The sequence below is a fragment of the Salvia hispanica genome, chromosome 6, assembly GCF_029641045.1.
Source record: "Salvia hispanica isolate PSC_SH4W2 chromosome 6, Shi_PSC_v1, whole genome shotgun sequence".
Lineage (NCBI taxonomy): Eukaryota > Viridiplantae > Streptophyta > Magnoliopsida > Lamiales > Lamiaceae > Salvia > Salvia hispanica.
In genome coordinates, this window is record NC_142697.1 from 26,288,922 (window position 1) to 26,309,519 (window position 20,598).

General features: G+C 34.0%; 3 protein-coding genes across 3 annotated transcripts; all 3 read left to right on the forward strand.

Annotated features, from left to right (window-relative positions):
* The first annotated feature begins 6,873 nt into the window (after positions 1 to 6,873).
* Positions 6,874 to 10,675, forward strand: LOC125208182 (putative sulfate transporter 3.4). Its single transcript, XM_048107763.2, has 13 exons — positions 6,874 to 7,305; positions 7,529 to 7,577; positions 7,654 to 7,861; positions 8,136 to 8,307; positions 8,567 to 8,632; positions 8,716 to 8,829; positions 8,917 to 9,033; positions 9,119 to 9,245; positions 9,321 to 9,607; positions 9,698 to 9,888; positions 9,985 to 10,070; positions 10,199 to 10,275; positions 10,372 to 10,675. Exons 1-13 carry the CDS (start codon positions 6,997 to 6,999, stop codon positions 10,513 to 10,515), a joined length of 1,947 nt encoding a protein of 648 aa, XP_047963720.2. The 5' UTR covers positions 6,874 to 6,996; the 3' UTR covers positions 10,516 to 10,675.
* Positions 10,676 to 12,004: 1,329 nt separating this feature from the next.
* Positions 12,005 to 16,637, forward strand: LOC125208054 (factor of DNA methylation 1-like). The gene is made up of 7 exons (XM_048107602.2): positions 12,005 to 12,185; positions 13,178 to 14,078; positions 14,422 to 14,603; positions 15,140 to 15,229; positions 15,363 to 15,650; positions 15,833 to 16,051; positions 16,165 to 16,637. The coding sequence occupies exons 2-7, from the start codon at positions 13,178 to 13,180 to the stop codon at positions 16,393 to 16,395; spliced, it is 1,911 nt and encodes a 636-aa protein (XP_047963559.2). The 5' UTR covers positions 12,005 to 12,185; the 3' UTR covers positions 16,396 to 16,637.
* Positions 16,638 to 16,780: 143 nt separating this feature from the next.
* Positions 16,781 to 18,578, forward strand: LOC125204482 (uncharacterized). The gene is made up of 4 exons (XM_048103145.2): positions 16,781 to 16,908; positions 16,996 to 17,051; positions 17,444 to 17,488; positions 17,586 to 18,578. The coding sequence occupies exons 1-4, from the start codon at positions 16,893 to 16,895 to the stop codon at positions 18,483 to 18,485; spliced, it is 1,017 nt and encodes a 338-aa protein (XP_047959102.1). The 5' UTR covers positions 16,781 to 16,892; the 3' UTR covers positions 18,486 to 18,578.
* Positions 18,579 to 20,598: the final 2,020 nt, after the last annotated feature.

Sequence of the window (20,598 nt, forward strand, 5' to 3'; positions counted from 1 at the left end):
GTGGTTATTTCTCTTTTTACCTCTTCATTTACCTCTTTCCTTGGAAATGCTCTAAGAGAAAGAAAGTTTTTTTTTTCATGAAATTCTTATGAAAATGATTATTTGGTCCAATTTAATTCCATGGTACATGTAAAATCTTTAGTTTTTAACTTTTACGTACTCTTGATCTGAGTTTAACTATTTATTCGCTATGTGTTATAGTATCATTAACACAAAAAAATTCTATCTCAATTCATCATAAGCCAAAGATATCAATCGATGTGTCACATTTGATCTCTCAATTTAATATTTTCACCGATATTTGTTAGTACTCCCTCCATCTCATAGTAAATGTCACACTTGAGAAATGACACGAGATTTTAGGAGATGTTATTTTGTGTGTTAAGTGGTGAGAGAAAATATAATTTTATAGAGTAATTGATATGAGAAGGAACTTTTTCTAAAAGAGGAAATGTAACATTTTTTGTGGGACAAACTAAAAAGGAAAGTGTAGCATCTATTATGGGACGGGGGGAGTACTATTTTTATACTTCTTCCTCCATCCAATTTAAAATGACCATCTTTTTGTCTCAATCAACGGGTTCACTTTCTACTTTTATATCTCTCTCTTTTCTCCTTATTAAAATATTTAACTTTCTTTCTATTTTACTCCACCCGAAAATCTCATTTAAAATTCCGTGTCAACTCAAGAATGTGTCCATCTTGAATGGAGCGGAGGGAGTATTTACCTAACTCAACTGACGGATAATAACAATTTTTTTTTTTTTTTTCATTTAGCATATTAGAATCGATTCATTCATGAGCTAAATGCAAATTCCAAATTTAGAAAAAATGGACAACAAATTGAAATACTTAAGGATTTGTAAAGACAAATATTTTTCCATATGCAAATTTAGAGATCATTAGGTGACTCTAATATTTAAACATCAAGGCTCAATTTGTGCCAAGAAAACACGTAACTGGACTACAGTAAGCCCAGTTCTCATATTTGGATTTGAACAAGCCCGGCTAAGCCTGAGATGAAAATAAACTATCTACAATATGAAAGGTCTAATCTATCATGAAAAGGCCAAATATTAAGTGGTTTGTTTTTATCATTTTTATTATTTTTTGTATTTTCTTTATTTATTTAGTGGTGTTCATTGGGGAAATCCACTATGTTTCGATAAGCCGATTCAATTTCAAGCTAATTTCAAGTCAGATCAATTGAGTTTTTTCTCATTTTGACTAAAATTTTCTGAATCTAATCTTAACCCAACGGATTTTGGGTAGCCTGTTGGGTCGTCAGCATTTTACACTGATCGCATAAAATCTAATGCCATTTGATTTTATGGATGTTACTCATGGTTGACAATTTCATGAAATTTCACTATTTAAATGATTTGTTATTAAAAAAAATAATATCACGAGTTATAATTCCATTTATATTTTATCTGGTCTAAATGGCTAACTTAGGCTTAGCTTCATGCACAACCTCCACCCAATAATTTAAGTTTTTTAGGCTGTTTGATAGAAATAGAATACGGAATAAATAATCTAGTACTCCTTTATTACTCGATTATCTTTGATGGATCTAATTTGATTTCATCAATTTCTAAATAAGCTCTAATTGACAATGTAGCATTTGATTATTTCATTCAATTACATGTATCCTCTTCATTCCAAATTTCCAACACTCCCCATAAATAAAGTATCAAATTTTTTATACCTAATTAATTTGATAAATAGTTTGTAATCATGTTCAAGAGTTTTTAAATTTTCGTTGATAGATTATTCTCGCGTGGAGCTTCTTATTCTTTCTTGAAAGTTTAGGCTTATTTCAATGAGCTTTTAAAAATCCGTTGATAGTTTAGGCTTATATCAAGAAGCTTGTCAGCTTTCGGTAATATTGACTAGTGTCAATGAGCATTTCAATTTTCATCATTGAGAGTTTTGACTCGTGGGAAGCTAATCAGATAGTTTTTTATTCATATCCAGAAGTTAGTCACCTCAAATTGAAAAGTACTGGATCATAATTTAGGTATTATAATCAACGAACTAAAGATTGATTATTCACAAATTGTTAATTATTCAGGTACCATGATAGAAAATAAAAAACTAAATATGAAAATAGAAGAATGAGATAATTGTTAACACTACATTGTTGTATTATGTTCTTGTTAATCAACTCTAATGCATCAACTCTTTTTATAGAGTTCAATTCTAGCAAATAAGGGTGAGAATTTGGATATCCATTAGTACCCGTCGGGAAAATCTTACAATTGGTGTGAGCAAAAATATTAACAACAAAAAAGTTTATTATGCTATTAATAGAAGAGTTACGAGGCATAAAACACAACAAAAACGTTGATGGACCGGATATAGATCCCGATTTTGATATCGCTTCACCTTCTTTCAATGCCTAAATTATGATCAAATTCAAGAAGCAATCATATTGGGGCATATACAAATATTTTTTCCGTGAGCTAGTATATTGTAATGATAAAATATCTGCAAGTATCATTGTCGTGATATTAACAATATTTAGTACCTAAATCGGGTGCATTATTGGATGCCAATCTAGAGACATTAGTAAAAATGTCTCTAATAAATTAAAAAAACTATGTGCCTAACTTTTTTTAATCTTCATACCCTCATAAATAAAAGTGTAAGTGAATATCTACAATTATATGTATTTGATCCTATACGCATCAAGAAATTTAAGGATTGAGTAGGTACTGCCAATTTAGGTAGGAGCTACGACTACATACATTGATGAATCTTAACAACGAAAGACAAAAAACATCCTCATTAAAAATAATAGGAAAAGAATTTCGTTTTTCCTCTTCCTCAACCAGAATAAAAAGTTAATGTCATTGACATTAGCATATGAGTAGTTGTTCATTTAAATGTTTTTTTTTTTTTTACTTTTTTGACTTTTGATTTTCTTTATTTAATTTTATCTTCCCATATTATACTTTTTCCAATTCACAATATTTTAAACATAAACTAAAAGTTTTCTTTTCTACAATTCTTTTGCATTGGTATTTATTTAAATTATAAAAAAATTGTAATTTTGCAAATATTTTTAAATATATTAATTAATTTATAGTACTATTATATTTATAAACTTTAACTTTGTCAAAATAAGAAATTGTAAATTTGTAGTACATATTTTGTGAAAATGTCAATATTTAATTAGACTTATAAACTTTTAACTTTTACTGTGATAAAATAGAGATATCTGATAGAAGTAAAATTTATGTATAAATATTAGACATATATGTCTGTATTTATTTCATCGTATCAATTTTATTAGTGTCATGCAGTTATGCTACTATTAACCCCAATTTAGTCGAATATGTATTCTTGAAAATAGTTCGACTTGTAGTCAAATGCATGGTCAGTGAGTTGACGTCAGCTGGAATCAACCAAACCATTTTATTGATTTATTTAATACTCTTCTCATCCATAAAAAATATAAATTCTTTTTTTCAGTCTTTCTTTGAAAGATATGAACTTTTTAATTTTAAAAATTTATTTATCTCTAATGAGGCGAGACTCGTTCTTCACTAACACTAAATTAAAAAAAAAAATCTTTCTATCTCTTTTTCACTTTATCAATTATACATTAAAATACGTGTCAAATATTCATAACTTTTCATAGACCGAGGGAGTAACATTAATTGATCAATAAATTCAGATAATAGCCCATACTCCATGGTTCGATACCTATATTGTTTGACTAAATCTAAATATTTTGGTTGCAAACACATGCATCAATGGCTTTTGATTGAAAGGGAAGAAAAAGAACATTGGTACCCGTCACATTAAACTGGCACAAAATTACTTGGAATGTTAACATTGCATACTCTTGTTAAATACTGATCAATATTATAAAGAATAAGTCCATAAATATTGAATATTTTGATATGATACAAAATATTTAAGCCAAAATGATGGTAAGCTAGCAATAATAGTAGTAAACATTACAATGAGAGTTCTATTTAAAATATTATAGTTCATGGTGTTATCCGTTTACGGTTTATCATCAATGAATAGTGATTTTAACTTTAAGCAAAATAAAAAGGTTTAAATAATAAAACCAAAACAATTACTACTTGGCATGGTCTACCCAAACATAAAATTCTCCTATGATAATATTTTTCAAATCAAATCTATGATGAATAAATACTGATAACTGTAATTTCAACTTTAAACAAAATAAAAGGTTTAAATCATAAAACCAAAACAATTACTACTTGGCATGGTCTACCCAAACATAAAATTCGCCTATGATAATCTTTTTCAAATCAAATCTATGATGAATAAATACTGATAATTGTAATTTCAACTTTAAACAAAATAAAAGGTTTCAATAATAAAATCAAAACAATTACTTGGCGCCACCTACCAAACATAAATATGGCCTGTGATTAGATTTTCAAATCAAATGATTCAAATCTATGATGAATAAATATTGCATATATACATTATCATGACTATAAAATAGTGATCTTTTAAAACAAATGATAGTATTTTTTTAAATAGACAATTAATCTTTTAAGTTGACTTCACTTTTGAACTTGTAAAATCATGGCATTCAACTGTGTAATCTTTTTTAAAAGAAATTTAATCAATAATAATTCATCATTTTATCCATAAGGACGTGAATTTCTTAACGTCTTACCAATTTAGCTGAGCTGGTTCCGACTTATAAAGTATATAGTTCATTAGCCAGTATTAAAATGTATAGTAAAAAGATTCAAAAGTCAACTCTGTTTAATAGGTGCAAACTTCCAATGCATATGACTAATAATTATGCATTTACTGTACATCAGAAAAAGGGGAATGTAAAAATTAAGCTTCAAAACCCAACATAGTGATTCGGACTGTTAAAGAAAACTATTTAATTCATAATGCAACAAATTCAGAAATGCAGATTTAATTTTTTGTCTCGATAATTTACTGAGTACTATAATTAATGCGTATGGGCCACATTACAATATATTTATTACAGAATGGATTAAAGCACTTAATAAAGTTTATAACCATAAGTCAAATTACTCTGAGTACACATGGTGACTTTTTTTTCGTTAGTACAGAATGGATTAAAGCACTTAATAAAGTTTATAACCATAAGTCAAATTACTCTGAATACATACAATAACTATTATAGGATTTAGTTATGATTAATTGTTAGATATATTACGGAGATGAACCAAGATACATCGTCATAAGCCGGATTTTAAGAAAAATGTGATCGGATAAGGGAAATAGTCATGACTTTTAATCAAAAGTAATTATAGCCCATAATTGCGGATGAAGAGAGTATCAAATTATATTATACTCCCTCTGTCCCATTTAAAATGAAACGTTTTCCTTTTTTGGTTGTCCCATTAAAAATGATACGTTTCCTAAAATGGAAACAACCTCCTCTCTACTTTTCCATCTCTCTTACTTTACTCTCTCTTCATTAACTCACAAAACAACATTACATAAAATCCTGTGCTGATTTCCAAATGTTTCATTTTAAGTGGGACGGAGGGAGTATAATTTTCCGCGTATACTCATAAATTAAATAAAGAGTTTTTAGCCATAATATAACTAAATTAAACCAATATGAAGTTATATTATAGGAGTATATGTATAATCTTCTACGTATACTCATAAATTTAGATAAAGAGTATTTTATTGTTAGTTATAATATAACTAAATTAAACCAATAGCTCTCCAATTTTTACACACTATTGAAAATATAGCCACTTTTGGCCCTCCAAGATATCGTAGATTGTGTAATGATGTGTATGTACAAATTGTCATAAATAAGATAAATAATAATTTATGGTTAGGAATATGACAAAATAAGACTAGTAATGGTCTTTATTAGTGATTCCTGCTTTTACACACAATTTAAAAAATAGCCATTTTTGGCTCTCAATTGAAAAATACAGCACATAATTAAAATTATAGCCAATTTTGGCCCTCAAATACAGTGAGTCATCCAATAAAAACACCTAAGACTAGCAAATTTCATTAAAATCAAATTTCAACAATGATATAGTGATATTAATTAGTAGGCACTACTAATAATTAGGTGGCGCGCAATTAATATTCCCCAAAATATATAAGTATGATTTTCACATCTCAGTTGAATTTATCCTGCATGCATGTGTAATACAATACTATTATTATAAAGTAAAAACTTATATCACTCTATAATGACCTCACATAAGTGGCTATAAAGTGTATTATATTTAACCATTATAATTTATAAGAGTTTGAAAATTTGGCCATAGTACTAAATAAGATCCCAAATATGTTACTGATTCTCTTGTGTGATGGTATTAAATAAGTTTCTAAATCAGATCAGCTTTTTTAAATCATGGTATGCATCAGACAAAATACATACACACACAATATTAATAATAGTAATATACTACTATATGAGAATGAGACAAATAGGAAGGCTGAAAGATGAATCATGTTCAATTCATTTCATTTCATGTCATAAATACAAAATCGAAGGTTCAAATCCGAAACACTATTTTCAGTTATTTGCATAAATACAGAATCTCATGCTCACACTTTGTAATCAGGCAAAATAAAACATCATGAATTTTGGCTAAATCATAGTCTATCATGCAATACTAATAAAAATAAGAAATTTACCTAATATATTTTTTTAATTTGATGACGTAATTGAATTATTTACTTAGTATGTTCATAAAAATGATAAAATAAAAAATTGAGAAAATGTGCACATATTTTAATTAAAAAAAGAAGTCATCGAAATACACCTTTAATGATGAGGAAAAACAAGAGTCCACGTAAAATCTACTATAAAAAGCAAAGGTTGGCTTCTTAAAACTGCCTCATAACTGCAGAAGAAATCCAAAAATCCCTCTCTCAATCCCTGAAATTCATCTCCCTCCCATTTCGATTGTATACACAGAGGTTTTATACATGTAAAACACGTAAAAACTGGGGGGAAAAAATACTAAAAAAGTAGAAAAAATGGCAATAAATTCAACAAGCGTGGCTGCAAATCCGTCAAATACGACGCCAATGTCGGAGCAAGGAGTGCTCGAAGTGCGCCTTCCGCCGCCGATGACCACCGCGAAGAAGCTCCGGCACCGCCTCTCGGAGATTTTCTTCCCCGACGATCCACTCCATAAGTTCAAGGATCAGTCGCCGTCTAGAAAGTTCATTTTAGGCCTTCAGTTTTTCCTCCCCATTTTACAGTGGGCGCCACATTATACTCTCAAGCTCCTCAAATCCGACGTCGTTTCCGGCCTCACGATTGCTAGCCTCGCAATTCCGCAGGTAGTGATTTAATTTTAGTTTGATTTTGATTTTGATTTTTGGGGGCTGTGTTTTGAGCTTGAGTTGCTCAATTTAGAAAAAAATTTCAATGTACTAGAATTTGACTTAGCACACTGAAAAGTGATGAGAATTTACACTTTTAGTAGAGTAGATTGTGAGTTTGTGATGTGATTCTTAATTGAAACTGAGAAATTGTTTGTTGCACATGTATGCGATGACGCAGGGGATTAGCTATGCAAAGTTGGCGAATCTTCCACCCATAATCGGACTCTGTGAGTGTAAAAAAATCATTTTTTTACTGTTTTCGTCTTTGAAAGCATCTGATCCATGATATGTTGATGCATGCAGATTCAAGTTTTGTACCTCCATTGATATACTCTGTTCTCGGGAGTTCTAGGCATCTCGCGGTGGGCCCTGTCTCGATTGCGTCCCTTGTAATGGGGACAATGCTCCACGAAGCTGCCTCCGCGGAAGAGCAACCGGCTCTCTACCTTCAACTAGCTTTCACAGCAACGTTCTTCGCGGGGCTGTTCCAGGCTTCTTTAGGCTTTCTAAGGTTGAAAATCTTCTTCACCTGCAATAATTCGAGCATTAGTTTCAATGATTTGAGAGGTTTTCTTGCAAAAATGATGATGTTGTGCATTGGTCAAGAGTTGAGAGTTTTTTGTCCCAAATTTTTTCTAAAATTTGAAAAAATTTCAGTAGTTTGTTATGATTTATTGCAAGAATGATGATACTGTAGCATTGGTTAAGGCTCAACAGTGTGTTTCTGTCTCAATTTTTTTTGAAAACTCTGTGTTTGACAGATTGATTAACTGTGTGGTATGCAGATTAGGATTTGTCATCGACTTTTTGTCAAAGGCAACTCTAGTCGGATTTATGGCTGGTGCTGCAGTCATTGTTGCGTTGCAACAGCTAAAAGGCCTCCTTGGGATAAGTCATTTCACGAGCAAGATGCAAATGAACGCAGTTTTATCTTCTGTCTTTACTCATAAAGATGAGGTAGAATCTCTAATTTCTTTAGAACAATACTATCATTTCAAAACTATGGTTTCATGTTCTAATGTTTACAATGCCGGCTTCCTTCATCTTCAAAGTTGGCTACTAATTTTCCTCTGAAATATTATACCAAAAGATATAGCCAAGGTTATTGATCCAAAACTACATAAACCCTGTTGAATTACTATATGTTTTCTGTTTATCTCTAGTTTTATACTTAATTTAGAGAATGCTAAACTATTGAGTTACTTCACCTCTGCAGTGGTCATGGCAGACAGTAGTCATGGGAGTCTGTTTTCTGATTGTATTACTTATCACCAGGCATATTGTAAGTATTTTAATATCTTCTTCGTGTGTTATTTCTCTGAGTTGTGTCACTTGTTTCGTTGATGATGTTAACTACGAATGCAGAGCATGAGAAATCCGAAACTGTTTTGGATTTCAGCAGCTGCACCATTAACATCAGTTATTCTGTCTACTGCTCTAGTAGCATGCCTCAAATCAAAGCTTCCTGACATCCAAACTGTAAGAAAATAAGTCAGTTTCTTCCATAAATGATGAGACTGTTAATATTTATACATCTTATGTGGGAAAAAAAATCCAAATCTACAGATAGGGAAATTGCCCAGGGGTGTAAATCCGCCATCAGCCAACATGTTGTTCTTCAGCGGGCGTTATATAGGCCTAGCGATCAAAACTGGTCTCATCACCGGCATACTTTCTCTAACAGTAAGTTCTCTCTACTTTTCCAGTCAATGTCGCGTCTTAAACCATGTAACATAGTGAAATTAGTGATTTTTTTTTTCTTGTGTAGGAAGGGATTGCAGTCGGAAGGACATTTGCAACGCTAAAAAACTACCAAGTCGACGGGAACAAAGAGATGATGGCCATTGGCCTAATGAACATGTCTGGTTCTTGCGCTTCATGTTATGTCACCACAGGTAGCATTTTTTATTTGCATTCTTTTAACACGACCACAACACAAACTAGATAATGTTTGAGATTTTGTCTTTCAGGATCATTTTCGCGGTCAGCAGTGAACTACAATGCTGGAGCACAGACTGTGGTGTCGAACATTGTGATGGCTGCAACTGTGCTGATAACTCTGCTGTTTCTGATGCCACTGTTTCGTTACACCCCGAACCTGATCCTTGCAGCAATCATCATAACTGCTGTGATTGGCCTAATCGACTACAAAGGCGCCTATGAGCTTTGGAAAGTAGACAAACTTGATTTCTTGGCTGCAATGTGCTCATTTGTCGGAGTTCTGTTCATCTCAGTGCCTCTTGGCCTTGCTATAGCAGTATGTTCTTGTTTCTGATCTTCTCGATGAAACCACACGTTATTGTTGAAAGAAGCTACTTATCTCATTCACGTTTGACATGAATTATAGGTTGGGATATCAGTGTTCAAGATTCTGCTACATGTCACTAGGCCTAACACCGTGCCTTTAGGCAACATTCCAGGGACTCGAGTGTATCAGAGCCTCAACAGATACAAAGAGGCCGTGAGGATCCCGTCATTTTTCATCCTCGCAGTGGAAGCGCCTATTTACTTTGCGAATTCTACCTACTTGCAAGAACGGTCAGTACATAGCCCATTGTCTAGTAGCTAGGTTGCCTTATATTCGAAGGGTGGGGGCGTAATACCATAAGGTCTTCTGTTCCTAAACTACTGCAGGATTTTGAGATGGATTCGTGAAGAGGAAGAATGGCTGGCATCACACAGCAGCAGCAACTTGAAATGTGTGATTCTTGATATGACCGGTAAGAGTCACAACACAATAACATGGACCATAACTTTATGTTTTGATATCTCGCTGCATTTTATGATTATTTGCTAGTAAACACACGAACTTTTGCTCAATGGCTCCTCGTATTCGTCTTTTGATCAGCCGTGACAGGAATAGACACGAGTGGTATTGATCTGATCACAGAGCTCCGGAGGGTACTCAATCAACGATCACTCAAAGTAAGCATTCTATTCATATGTCACACTTGTATTTTTACATCTCATGTTTCACTATCACCATAAAACTCAAATGTTATCCAAAACATGATTGTGCAGCTCGTGCTGGTGAACCCGGTCGGAAGTGTGATGGAGAAACTGCACCTTTCCAATATCTTGGACTCGCTCGGGTTGGAAGGGCTCTATTTAACGGTCGGGGAAGCAGTTGCTGACATTTCTTCTTCATGGAAGGCTCAACCTTGAAAAATGATCACTGTTAAAATCTGTGTTTGTTTCAGTAACATATATCGCTTGTAATTATATTGCAGAATGCAATATATTGAATGAAATGCGAGTTCAGTATGAAGCTGTGAAATATCTAGAACCTATTTACCTACCTATTTAAAAGAGCATGGTTTTATTACATCCATCAATAGGCTTTGTGTTCGATTTCAGTTATATGGTTAAGCTTAAATCAGGATGCATACACCCATTTGTTTCACATAGAAAATAAGTTAAATCAAAATCGTTAATTAAATTTTTTATCACATTAAAGGTATTAGTTCTCTAATTAAAAGGAAAATATATAAACAAATGCAAAAAATTCTCTGGCATAGTAAACCAAATTGATTAAGAATATTTGTTATTTAGCTTTAACATCTGTAAAATATTTGAGTATTTTATTGACATATTTTATGAAATTTCATTTTTGATCGAAGATTTACAATATTTTTTTATTGAAATATTGTCCTATAAAGGTTTCTACTTGGGATATTATTATTTTACTGGAGGTATAGTGTTAAAAATAGAGTTAGACAGCATTATTTTTCCATATATTGATATTTAATTAAGAAAATAAGTAAAGCTAACTTTAATAATATAGCAGTATATAATTAAATTAAATATTAATGTGTAATTTAGTGGATTTAAAGAAATGCACGCAACTTTCAATTTTGATATGTTTGTCCCTTCTTATAAGTCAATTTGTATTTCAAGATTGAAAAAAAATATATACCACATCGGACATCGGTGATGGATGAAAGAGGACTTGACCACAATCTTTATAAATATTGTAGTTGCTCGTTTCATTCAGCACATATTCAGTGGGTTTGGGTACCTGCAACTGTGGGTTCGGGATACTCGTTGAATAATATAGGTAAAGATTGACTAGTTTAATATTGTGTTTTTTGTGTTCGTGTACTTACAAAATTGGGTGTGGGTACCCGAATACCTGTTTTGACACCCCTGATTAAATTAAATATATGATGCAAAAATACAGATTTATGTATTTTTGTTTTTGCTAATTGATAATAATAAGATAATTTTGACAGCTGAGATGATGTTCGGGAAATAATTACTTCTACTATTTAAAATAGCATAAAATAAAACATACCAAAATGGGTGTGCAATGTACTCATTTATTGATGAAGATAGGAAATAGTAGTAGTTGTATTTCTTACTCCATATTTAATAATGAAATGGAAATCACAAAGTTTTATTTTAAGCTATTTTAAAATTCACTATACTAGTATTATTATTTTAATTTATTTATTATTAGTATTTTTTATATTACTAGTAGTATAAAAGTAGGGACAATAGTATTTTAACGTTATAATCGAGAGTCGAGCCAAGATGAATTGTCGTTTATGAAACGGTCACGGCTGAATTCGGAGATAGGACGTTGGAACTGAAAAATGTGGGCCCGCCTCATTTTTACCAGCTACTCACTCCTATTTGCCTATTTCCATTTATCTTAGAGCCTAAAAACTAAAGCTGCCATTCATAATTTCTCACTTATTTCCCCCTAATTCCATTCCCTACCCCTCTCTCACTTCAAAGGTGGGATTTCCGGCGCCACCTAATCTCCTCCGCGGCGGAATTATTCACCGGAGACCTCACCCGATCCGCCGGAGCACCTCCTCCTCTCTCACAAGGTAAGATTGTTTCGCATTTCTGATTCTAGCGGTGTTTGATTCAATAGGAAGGGAAAATGAGTGCGGGAGTTTGGTTGCAGTTGAAGTTTTTTTTAATCAGTGTGATATTTGTGCATAATTTGTTTATTTTTTTTCGTGAGCTGAGTCGGTGCAGTGACCGGTGGAAATATGACATTTGCGAAAATTTGTTCAAAATATACAGTAAATGTGTGTAGAGCAATGTTGCTGTGGTATGTTACTATTATCCTAGGTGTTGGATTTTGGAACCGCTTTAGTATCTGGTTTGCGTAAATCTTCTCTGTTGCTGTTGGTTGTATCGGTTGCCGGTTCTAATCTCATGCTAGAGGTCTCAAAATTTCAAGAGTCCTTTTTTGTTCTCAAGTTTTCTATCATAGTACTTGATTTTGTACGAGCTACTAATAATTGATATTGCTACTTTTTTCCAGCTTCGTATCCTCCTAAACGCTTTACACTTGAGAAGACATGATCTAGTTGTTTAGAAAATTGTGTATCATAGAATGCAGGATCAGGATCAGTTTATTTGAGTGCTGACTTTGTGAATCGTGTTTTGTTCTCACTTGGTTGTGTACACTCGTCTCAGCAAATGTCTACATACCCTTGACATGATTGTTTGTGCTTAATTATGGAACAAACGCTCCTAGGTTCAGCCTCTAAAGTCCATTCCAATTCCTATTGATATTGCAATTTTGTTTTACTTACTTCACCGACTACATTTGTCTAATTCCATTTTGTTTTATTAAACGACCAGCTCATCAACAAATTTTCATTGCCCTGTACATTATAACACTGCAGCATGCAAGCTTGACAACTTACATTTTCCCCCAAATAGTACATTGATAATTAATGATGCTATTGCCCGCTTCTTTATATATGGTGATCTTTTATGGTCTGGTTTACTTCTTCATCATTCTTTCAATATTTTTCGTGTTGTCTTCTTAGTGTTTATTGAATGTTAAATGATTGTCATTCAGATGGGAAGCAGCAGCTCAGATGAAGAGTCAGATTTCAGTGACTCAGAAATAAATGAATATAAGGAGAAGCCTTATGAGCTACTTAAGGCGGGTACTTACAAAGTAAAGGGCCCAAAAGGTTCTCTTAGATGTCCTTTCTGTGCTGGTAAGAAGAAACAAGATTATCAGTATAATCATCTTCTTCAGCATGCTATTGGAGTGGCTAAAGGTGCTGCCAGCCGAAGTGCAAAGCAGAAGGCTAACCATCTAGCTCTGGCAACTTTCCTGGAAAAAGACATGGCTGATGAGGCCGAGCCAATGCCTCAACCTACCATTTCTATACCCGCTCCTAAACCTGAGAAGAGCGAGCTGTATTGTTGGCCATGGGTGGGGATAGTTTCCAATATACAAGATGAGCCAAAGAATGGTGGTTCTGTAGATCGTGGTGCTTACTGGTTAAAGAAATTCTCCAAATACAAGCCTATCCAAATTGAGATGTTCTGGGATGACCATCAGCACAATGCACAAGCCGTTCTAATATTTGATCATGATTGGTTTGGATTCAAGAATGCAATGGAATTTGAGAAGTCCTTTGAAGCTGATGGTCGAAGCAAGAAAGGATGGGATGAACGAAGAACTTCTCCAGGGCCTAATCTGTATGGCTGGTTTGCCCGTGAAGAAGATTATAATTCAGGAGGGAGTGTGGGAGACTATCTTCGGAGGAAAGCGGAGCTGAAGACGATCGCTGACCTTGTGCAAGAAGCGACCAAGGATAGGAACAAGATCGTTGGCAATTTGGTCAATGAAATTGATTTGAAGAATGAAAATTTGGATCAGTTGCAGATTAAATACAATGAGAAGACGTTGTCATTGAGTAGGATGCTTGAAGAGAAAGATGAACTTCACCGATCCTTCTATGAAGGTATGTCTTTTTGGATTGTCTCATTTTCCCACATGTTCGTGTCAGATTCTGATTGATAAATGAGTGTTTGTATGCATGTCTCCAATAAACAAATCTTATGTTCAAACCTATCATTGCTCCGAACATTTGCTTTCCTGAGTCCTGCCAAACCTTGCTCATACTCTTTGCTAGATATCCAACTCCATAACATGATCTACCTTCACAACTTTAGTTGGCTGTTGCTGAGCTTATTCACAATATATTTTTGCAGTTTATAATCAAAGTTATAATTTCTAATGGTTCATTTAGCAAAATCTTTTGTTGTGACATAAGCATGGTTTTTCTGAGTCTGGTTTGTTTTCAGAAACTAAAAAACTTCAACGCATTGCTCGTGAACACATAAAGAGGGTTTTGGATGAACAAGAAATGCTGAACATAGAATTGGAGAGTAAAAAGAAGAGGCTTGATTCCTGGAGCAAAGAGCTGAAAAGCCGCGAGGCATTAACTGAGCGTGAGAGACAAAAACTTGAAGAAGAGAAGAAAAAGGCAAGTCTTTTCCATAGCATGTATCAGTAGTCTATATGAATGTATATCCAAAAATGAAGTTGCACTTCTGCCTTGATTTCTTATATCTAAGCATGAGCTTCACTAGTGTGCCAAAGCTATTCTCTTCTGATACTAATTAGAAGAATTATTTATCATTCTAAATGTTGACTCAGATTTACTGGTTTGGCATAATATTCTAATAAGTAGTAGATATAATTTCTATCAGGTTGGTATATGAATGTTATGATTTAGGCAAAAGTTCTTATGCCTTTCATGTTACAATAGAATTTTCAGCTTCTAATTATCTGGAGTGTGTGTACTCAAATTTATTATCTTCCTCCCAATCTTCTTATAGTAGTATTCGTCTTTGGTTATTATAATGGAGCAAAACTAAATTGCTGGTAATGTGTACTGCTTTCATATTTTCTGTCAGAATGATATGAGAAACTATTTGGTGTAATGTATACTTCTCATCTTTGATTACATGTTACAATGAAACTAAATTGGTGGTGTACTACTTTAATATTTTACGGCAGAATGACATGAGAAACAGTGCACTTCAATTGGCTTCTGAGGAGCAAAGGAAAGCTGACGAGAATGTGCTGAGGCTGGTTGAAGAACAAAAAGTATGACCTGCAATTTAACTGCTCCTCCTCCTTTTATAGCATGCACATTATAACTCTGCTCTCTACATATATATAGTATCCAGTTAATTTTTTCTATTGCTTTTCATATCATAACATCTATTGCAATGCGCAGAGAGAGAAGGAAGAGGCGCTGAAGAAAGTTCTCGAGTTAGAAAGAAATTTGGACGAGAAGCAAAAGCTTGAAATGGAAATAGAAGAACTCAAAGGAAAGTTGGAGGTAATGAAGCACATGGGAGGTGATGACGACGCAGCTGTTCAGAAGAAGATAAATCAGATGAACGAGCAGCTGCAGGAGAAGAAAGAGAATTTGGATGGTCTAGAAGATCTCAACCAGCAATTGCTTGCTAAAGAGCGCCAAAGCAATGATGAGCTGCAAGAGGCTCGCAAGGAACTTATGGCGGTATAAAATTTATGATGTCTGCTTTCAGTTTCCACATATAGTAACTAATAATATGCTAAAAGCAGTAAAGAAAGATTGTCGTAGATACAGTTTCGTGTATTCATTTCACTTTTTGCCTCTGTTTGAAGGAGCTCGCCTTTTATTCTTGTATTTAACGCATTTTTGCTCTAATTTGTTTTCAGGGTTTAACTGATATGTTGAGCAGCAGCCGAGTTAATATAGGGATAAAGAGAATGGGCGAGCTCGATGAGAAAAGCTTCAAAAATGCATGCAAGCAAAGATACCCACCCGAAGAAGCTGATATCAAGGCTCTTGAGCTCTGCTCCCTGTGGCAAGAAAAGCTAAAGAATCCTGAATGGCACCCATTCCGAGTCGTTGAAGATAGCAAGGGGAATGCTCAGGTAACTTCAAATGACTTTAATCAGTTTTTGCCTATCATGGTTGACATTTTATTTCATACTATATCAGTTACAGTACTTGCCATCTTTAGAACTTTCACTTCAATCTTGTGCAGCACGTGTTGAAAGAGGACGACGAATTGCTAGTCGACCTCAAAGAAGAATGGGGAGAAGAAATCTATGACGCCGTTGCTACAGCCTTGAAGGAAATCCAAGAATACAACCCGAGCGGGTGCTATGTGGTTCCGGAGCTGTGGAACTTCAAAGAAAACAGGAAGGCCACTCTGAAGGAAGTCATTGCATACATTTTCAATCAACTGAAGACGCTCAAGCGCAAGAGAACCTAACAAGATCTCAATCACTGATGATTTCAAACAGCCCATTTCAATCTGTGAAACCAACCCAAGATCTTCATTTTTCACTTATGAGGCTGTTTATTATCTGAGTTGTAGTTATTATGATCCTAAATCTAATTTGCATTGTTTCCTAATGCTGAAAGACCAAGAAACTGTTTCATCAGCTGTAGGGCATTGTCTGGAATTGCTTAACAATGCGTTCGTGAAATAATTATGTTATTGCATTTGCCCAATTTTGATTGTTAGCATCTTTACTAATGAAACTTTTTTGATTGTTAGAAAAATAAAATTGTTTCTAAAATAAATTTATAGGAATGTGATAATACAATTTTACACTAGCATTTGACATTTGGCAAATATAGATTTAAAATCCCATAAATAGTGAATGTAGGAATAACGTGGGTTCACATTTTCAAGCACTATAAACACACAGCTTCTTCAGCTTTACCAAATTCCCATTTCGCGAGCCAAAGCCCTAGAATTCGACCATGTCAGACAATCAAGGTGATCAATCACTTCTTAATTATCTTGAATTTTCTTCGCCATTGTTGAATTTAGCTCTTCACTAATCTCTTTTATGAATTTGAACAGGAGATAAAGCGAAGCTGCTGAATCAACCTAAGACCGAGAATAATGAATACGACGAGGTATTAGATTCCGCCTCTGATTTTGCACTGTTTTGAGCTGAGAATTAAAGGAGCTTCTTTGATTTTGAATTGATTAATTCATTTTTTATGCTTCTTTGAACATTAGTACTAAATTTGCACCTTCGTAAATTTAACTAAAAATTCATATGGTAGTTTTTCGATTGAGCAGCCAGTTGAATAATTATGAATTTATATTTAGCTATGAATTATTCAATGTAATTCACAGAGATCACTGTATTTGATTTCCAAGGCTATCAAATTGTTGAATTTCATTGCAATTCCTTGATTCTAATTTCTAGCTTGCCGATTAAAGTTAGTAAATTGTTTGAAACACAGTGATGATTACTAAATTTGGGCCTTTTTTTGCTGAGATTACTGTTGGTTTTCTTCAGATGGAAATGGATAGTATTCAGAAGAAGAAGGAAGTGGTAGAGAAGGTAAAAACCAATTTTCTGTTCTTTCATTTTCTTCCAAATTCTACTATTATCCTCAGTTTTTTTTTTTTTCTTTTTTTCCCCAAATTTCATTATGCAGGGGCTTATACCATATGATCCAAGCACTCTGCCATCATTTGAAATGCCTTCTCAACCGGCACAGTCCTCGTCTCCCTTCCAAGACTCGTCGTCTCCTCACGGTCTCGACAACACCCACCATTTCGGTGAAGTAGACATTCCCATGCGGGATGTACGAACTTCATACACTGCGGAGGAGACCCTGCGAATTTTCCAAGCCTATGTGGACATCACCGAAGATCCAATCATCGCCAACCGACTAAAAGCAAGGACTTTCTGGGAGAAAGTCGCGGAGAGGTATAACGAGGTGCGCCCGGGAGGTGCCCCGCAGCGCACATCTCGTATGCTTCGAGCCCACTTCGATAGGGCGAACCCAGAAATCAAAAAGTTTTGCGTCATCTACAATAATCTCGAGTCGCGAGGGAGGAGCGAGGCGAATGAGGTGGATATTTTAACCGAGGCGATGACCACTTATCAGGAGGAGAACAAGAAACCGTTCAAACACGTAAAGACTTGGGAGAAGGTTCGCCATTGCAAAAAATGGGCGGGCAACGGAGAAGCTTCACCGAAGAGAGCCAAGTACAGCTCCGGTGGCCAATTCTTCAACAACGGCGAAGCCAACCCTGTTCCAAGCGAGGGTGGCGGGGGTGAGAGCTTTGATGTGGAGCCGAGTAGCCCTGTGATTGGGCGAAAGACGGGTAAACGAAAGACGAAGACGAAGGGGGAGGCGATAGCCACGAGCAGTGCGGCAGCGGAGGATATGAAGGGGTTTCAGGTGGCACTTGAAAATTTTAGCGAGGCAATTTTGTTGAGTTTGTATTACAAAGCTTACAACAAAAATACGTCTCAAATGAATGAGGAGAAATTGCGAATGCACCTTCGCTTTCTGAAAAGTCTCGAGACTAAATTGGGATTCTCTTAATGTAAATGTAGTTGTTTTTAAGTATGTAATCTTTTTTATTTTTAATTATGTAATTATTTAATTTTAGTGAAATTTGTATAATCTGATTATTCACATGTGAGGATATATAAATATTAGATATTATTGCAAATTATAACTAAATACCATAGGTTGGGATAATTGATGATTCTCCTAAATATATAGGTTGGAATAATTTTCTCAACTCAGACCTACAGCAAAACAGCATCTTATTTTCAATTAAAACAAGGATGATTTTTCGAGGTATATATGATGATGTCTATTATATGTTCAAAAACACTGGTGTATTGTTTTTACCTACACGGCTACACCCAGTGGCGGAACCAGAAATTTATACAAGCCGGGGCTGAAATTAAAAAAATATATAATACAAAATACTTCCTCCGTTCCGTCATAGTTGAATCATTTTCTATTTTGAAAATTTTTATCATAGTTGAGTCATTTGCATATATATAAAAATAATAAACACTTTTTCTCACTCTTATTTCACTCTCTTATTTTTTTATATATTTACTTAACAGTGAACACACTAAATATCCATTTTTAAAACACTATGCTGAAAAGTTTCGCCTCAACTATGAGGGAATGGATGTAGTATTAAATTTTACATGTAATATACGCACAATTTTTACGGACACTAGATGATAATAGTTTTGGACGAGTCGACATGTGCCACAGGTCACATTTTCAATTTTTATTTGAAATTTATCTTTCAATGTATATAATTAAGATATCATTCATCCGTTTGTCCCTCATTCTATTTTGCAAATCTATAAGTTTCTCAAAAAGTTTAATTGAGAAAAATACTTTTTACGACAACAAAGAATACTTTTTATGACAAAAGTTGTTACAATTGAGAAAATCAAAGTATCAGTTCAATTGAATTCGGAATTGAAATGTACTACTACTATTTAAATTAGTTGTAGTTGAAATTGAATTATTCCTTAATTTTTTGAGAGTATCCCTTAATTTTTAAGAAAATATTGATACATAAAAGTTAGCAATAACAATAATTTGTTATTAGGAATGTAAGAAAATAATTTTACAAATTAATGTCAATAGTATATTTTTTAACTAGCTTTTTTACAACATTAATTTGTCATACTATCAAATCGGTCAAAATACCAATTAATTTCATTATTTTATTTTGTTTATTATGTTATTAAACAACCCTAGTCAACAAAAGGCCCAGTAACAAAGTAAAAGCCCAAATAGTCGTCTTCTCCATTTTCTCAATTTCCAGTTACAGAGAACGGCGTCGGTCTGGATTGCAGGCTCCTCAAGCAATCTGGGGCGGAGACCTGGCGGAGGACGACCGTAGCAGGGGGGTTCTGGGTCCGGTGCCGGCCAAGCCCCCGCTGGTGCGGGGGCTTGGCTCTGTGTGGTTCCGCCGCTGGCTACACCTAAATATTGAGTGGTAGACAACATTGAGGGATTTCGAATATTTGAATTGATTGAAAATTTGTAAAGAACTTCATTTTTTTTGCCAACCATAGATTTATTATGATTTGAATTGTTCGTTTTTTTTTTATAGAGAGAAGGTTATACTTCTCATTGATTACTTATTTATAGTACTATTACTCATTATTCATGTTAGTTATTCATAAAAAAAATAAATGTATACATAATTGACCGAATATGTATTCAAGGAAGATCAGAAGAGTATCTTAATGGTTTTTACACTACTACTGTTGTTTTTTCAACATTGTCGGTTCTTTCGACGTCCACACTACTTTTAACGATAGCTATTGTATGTAAATCTACTTTTTATTACTAATTCATTGACGATTTCTCTCTCACTATCCATCTTCCCGCACGCGTCCTGTATTGCCGATGTAATAGCTGTTTTCATTGACGTCGATACCAAAAAATCCACAACTGTTTATATTGGTTTATGCTATATATCAACATCAAAATCTGAACTCCACCACTCAATGGATATATCTTTATTAGTGTAAGCATAATTGAAATAAAGAATAAACCAACGTCTCAAAAAATTCGTATTTATGTCCCAACAATTTTTGTTTTGCACTAAATTGGTATCTAGTGTAGGGGTGGGGAATTATACCGAAATATCGGAATACCGGACTTACTG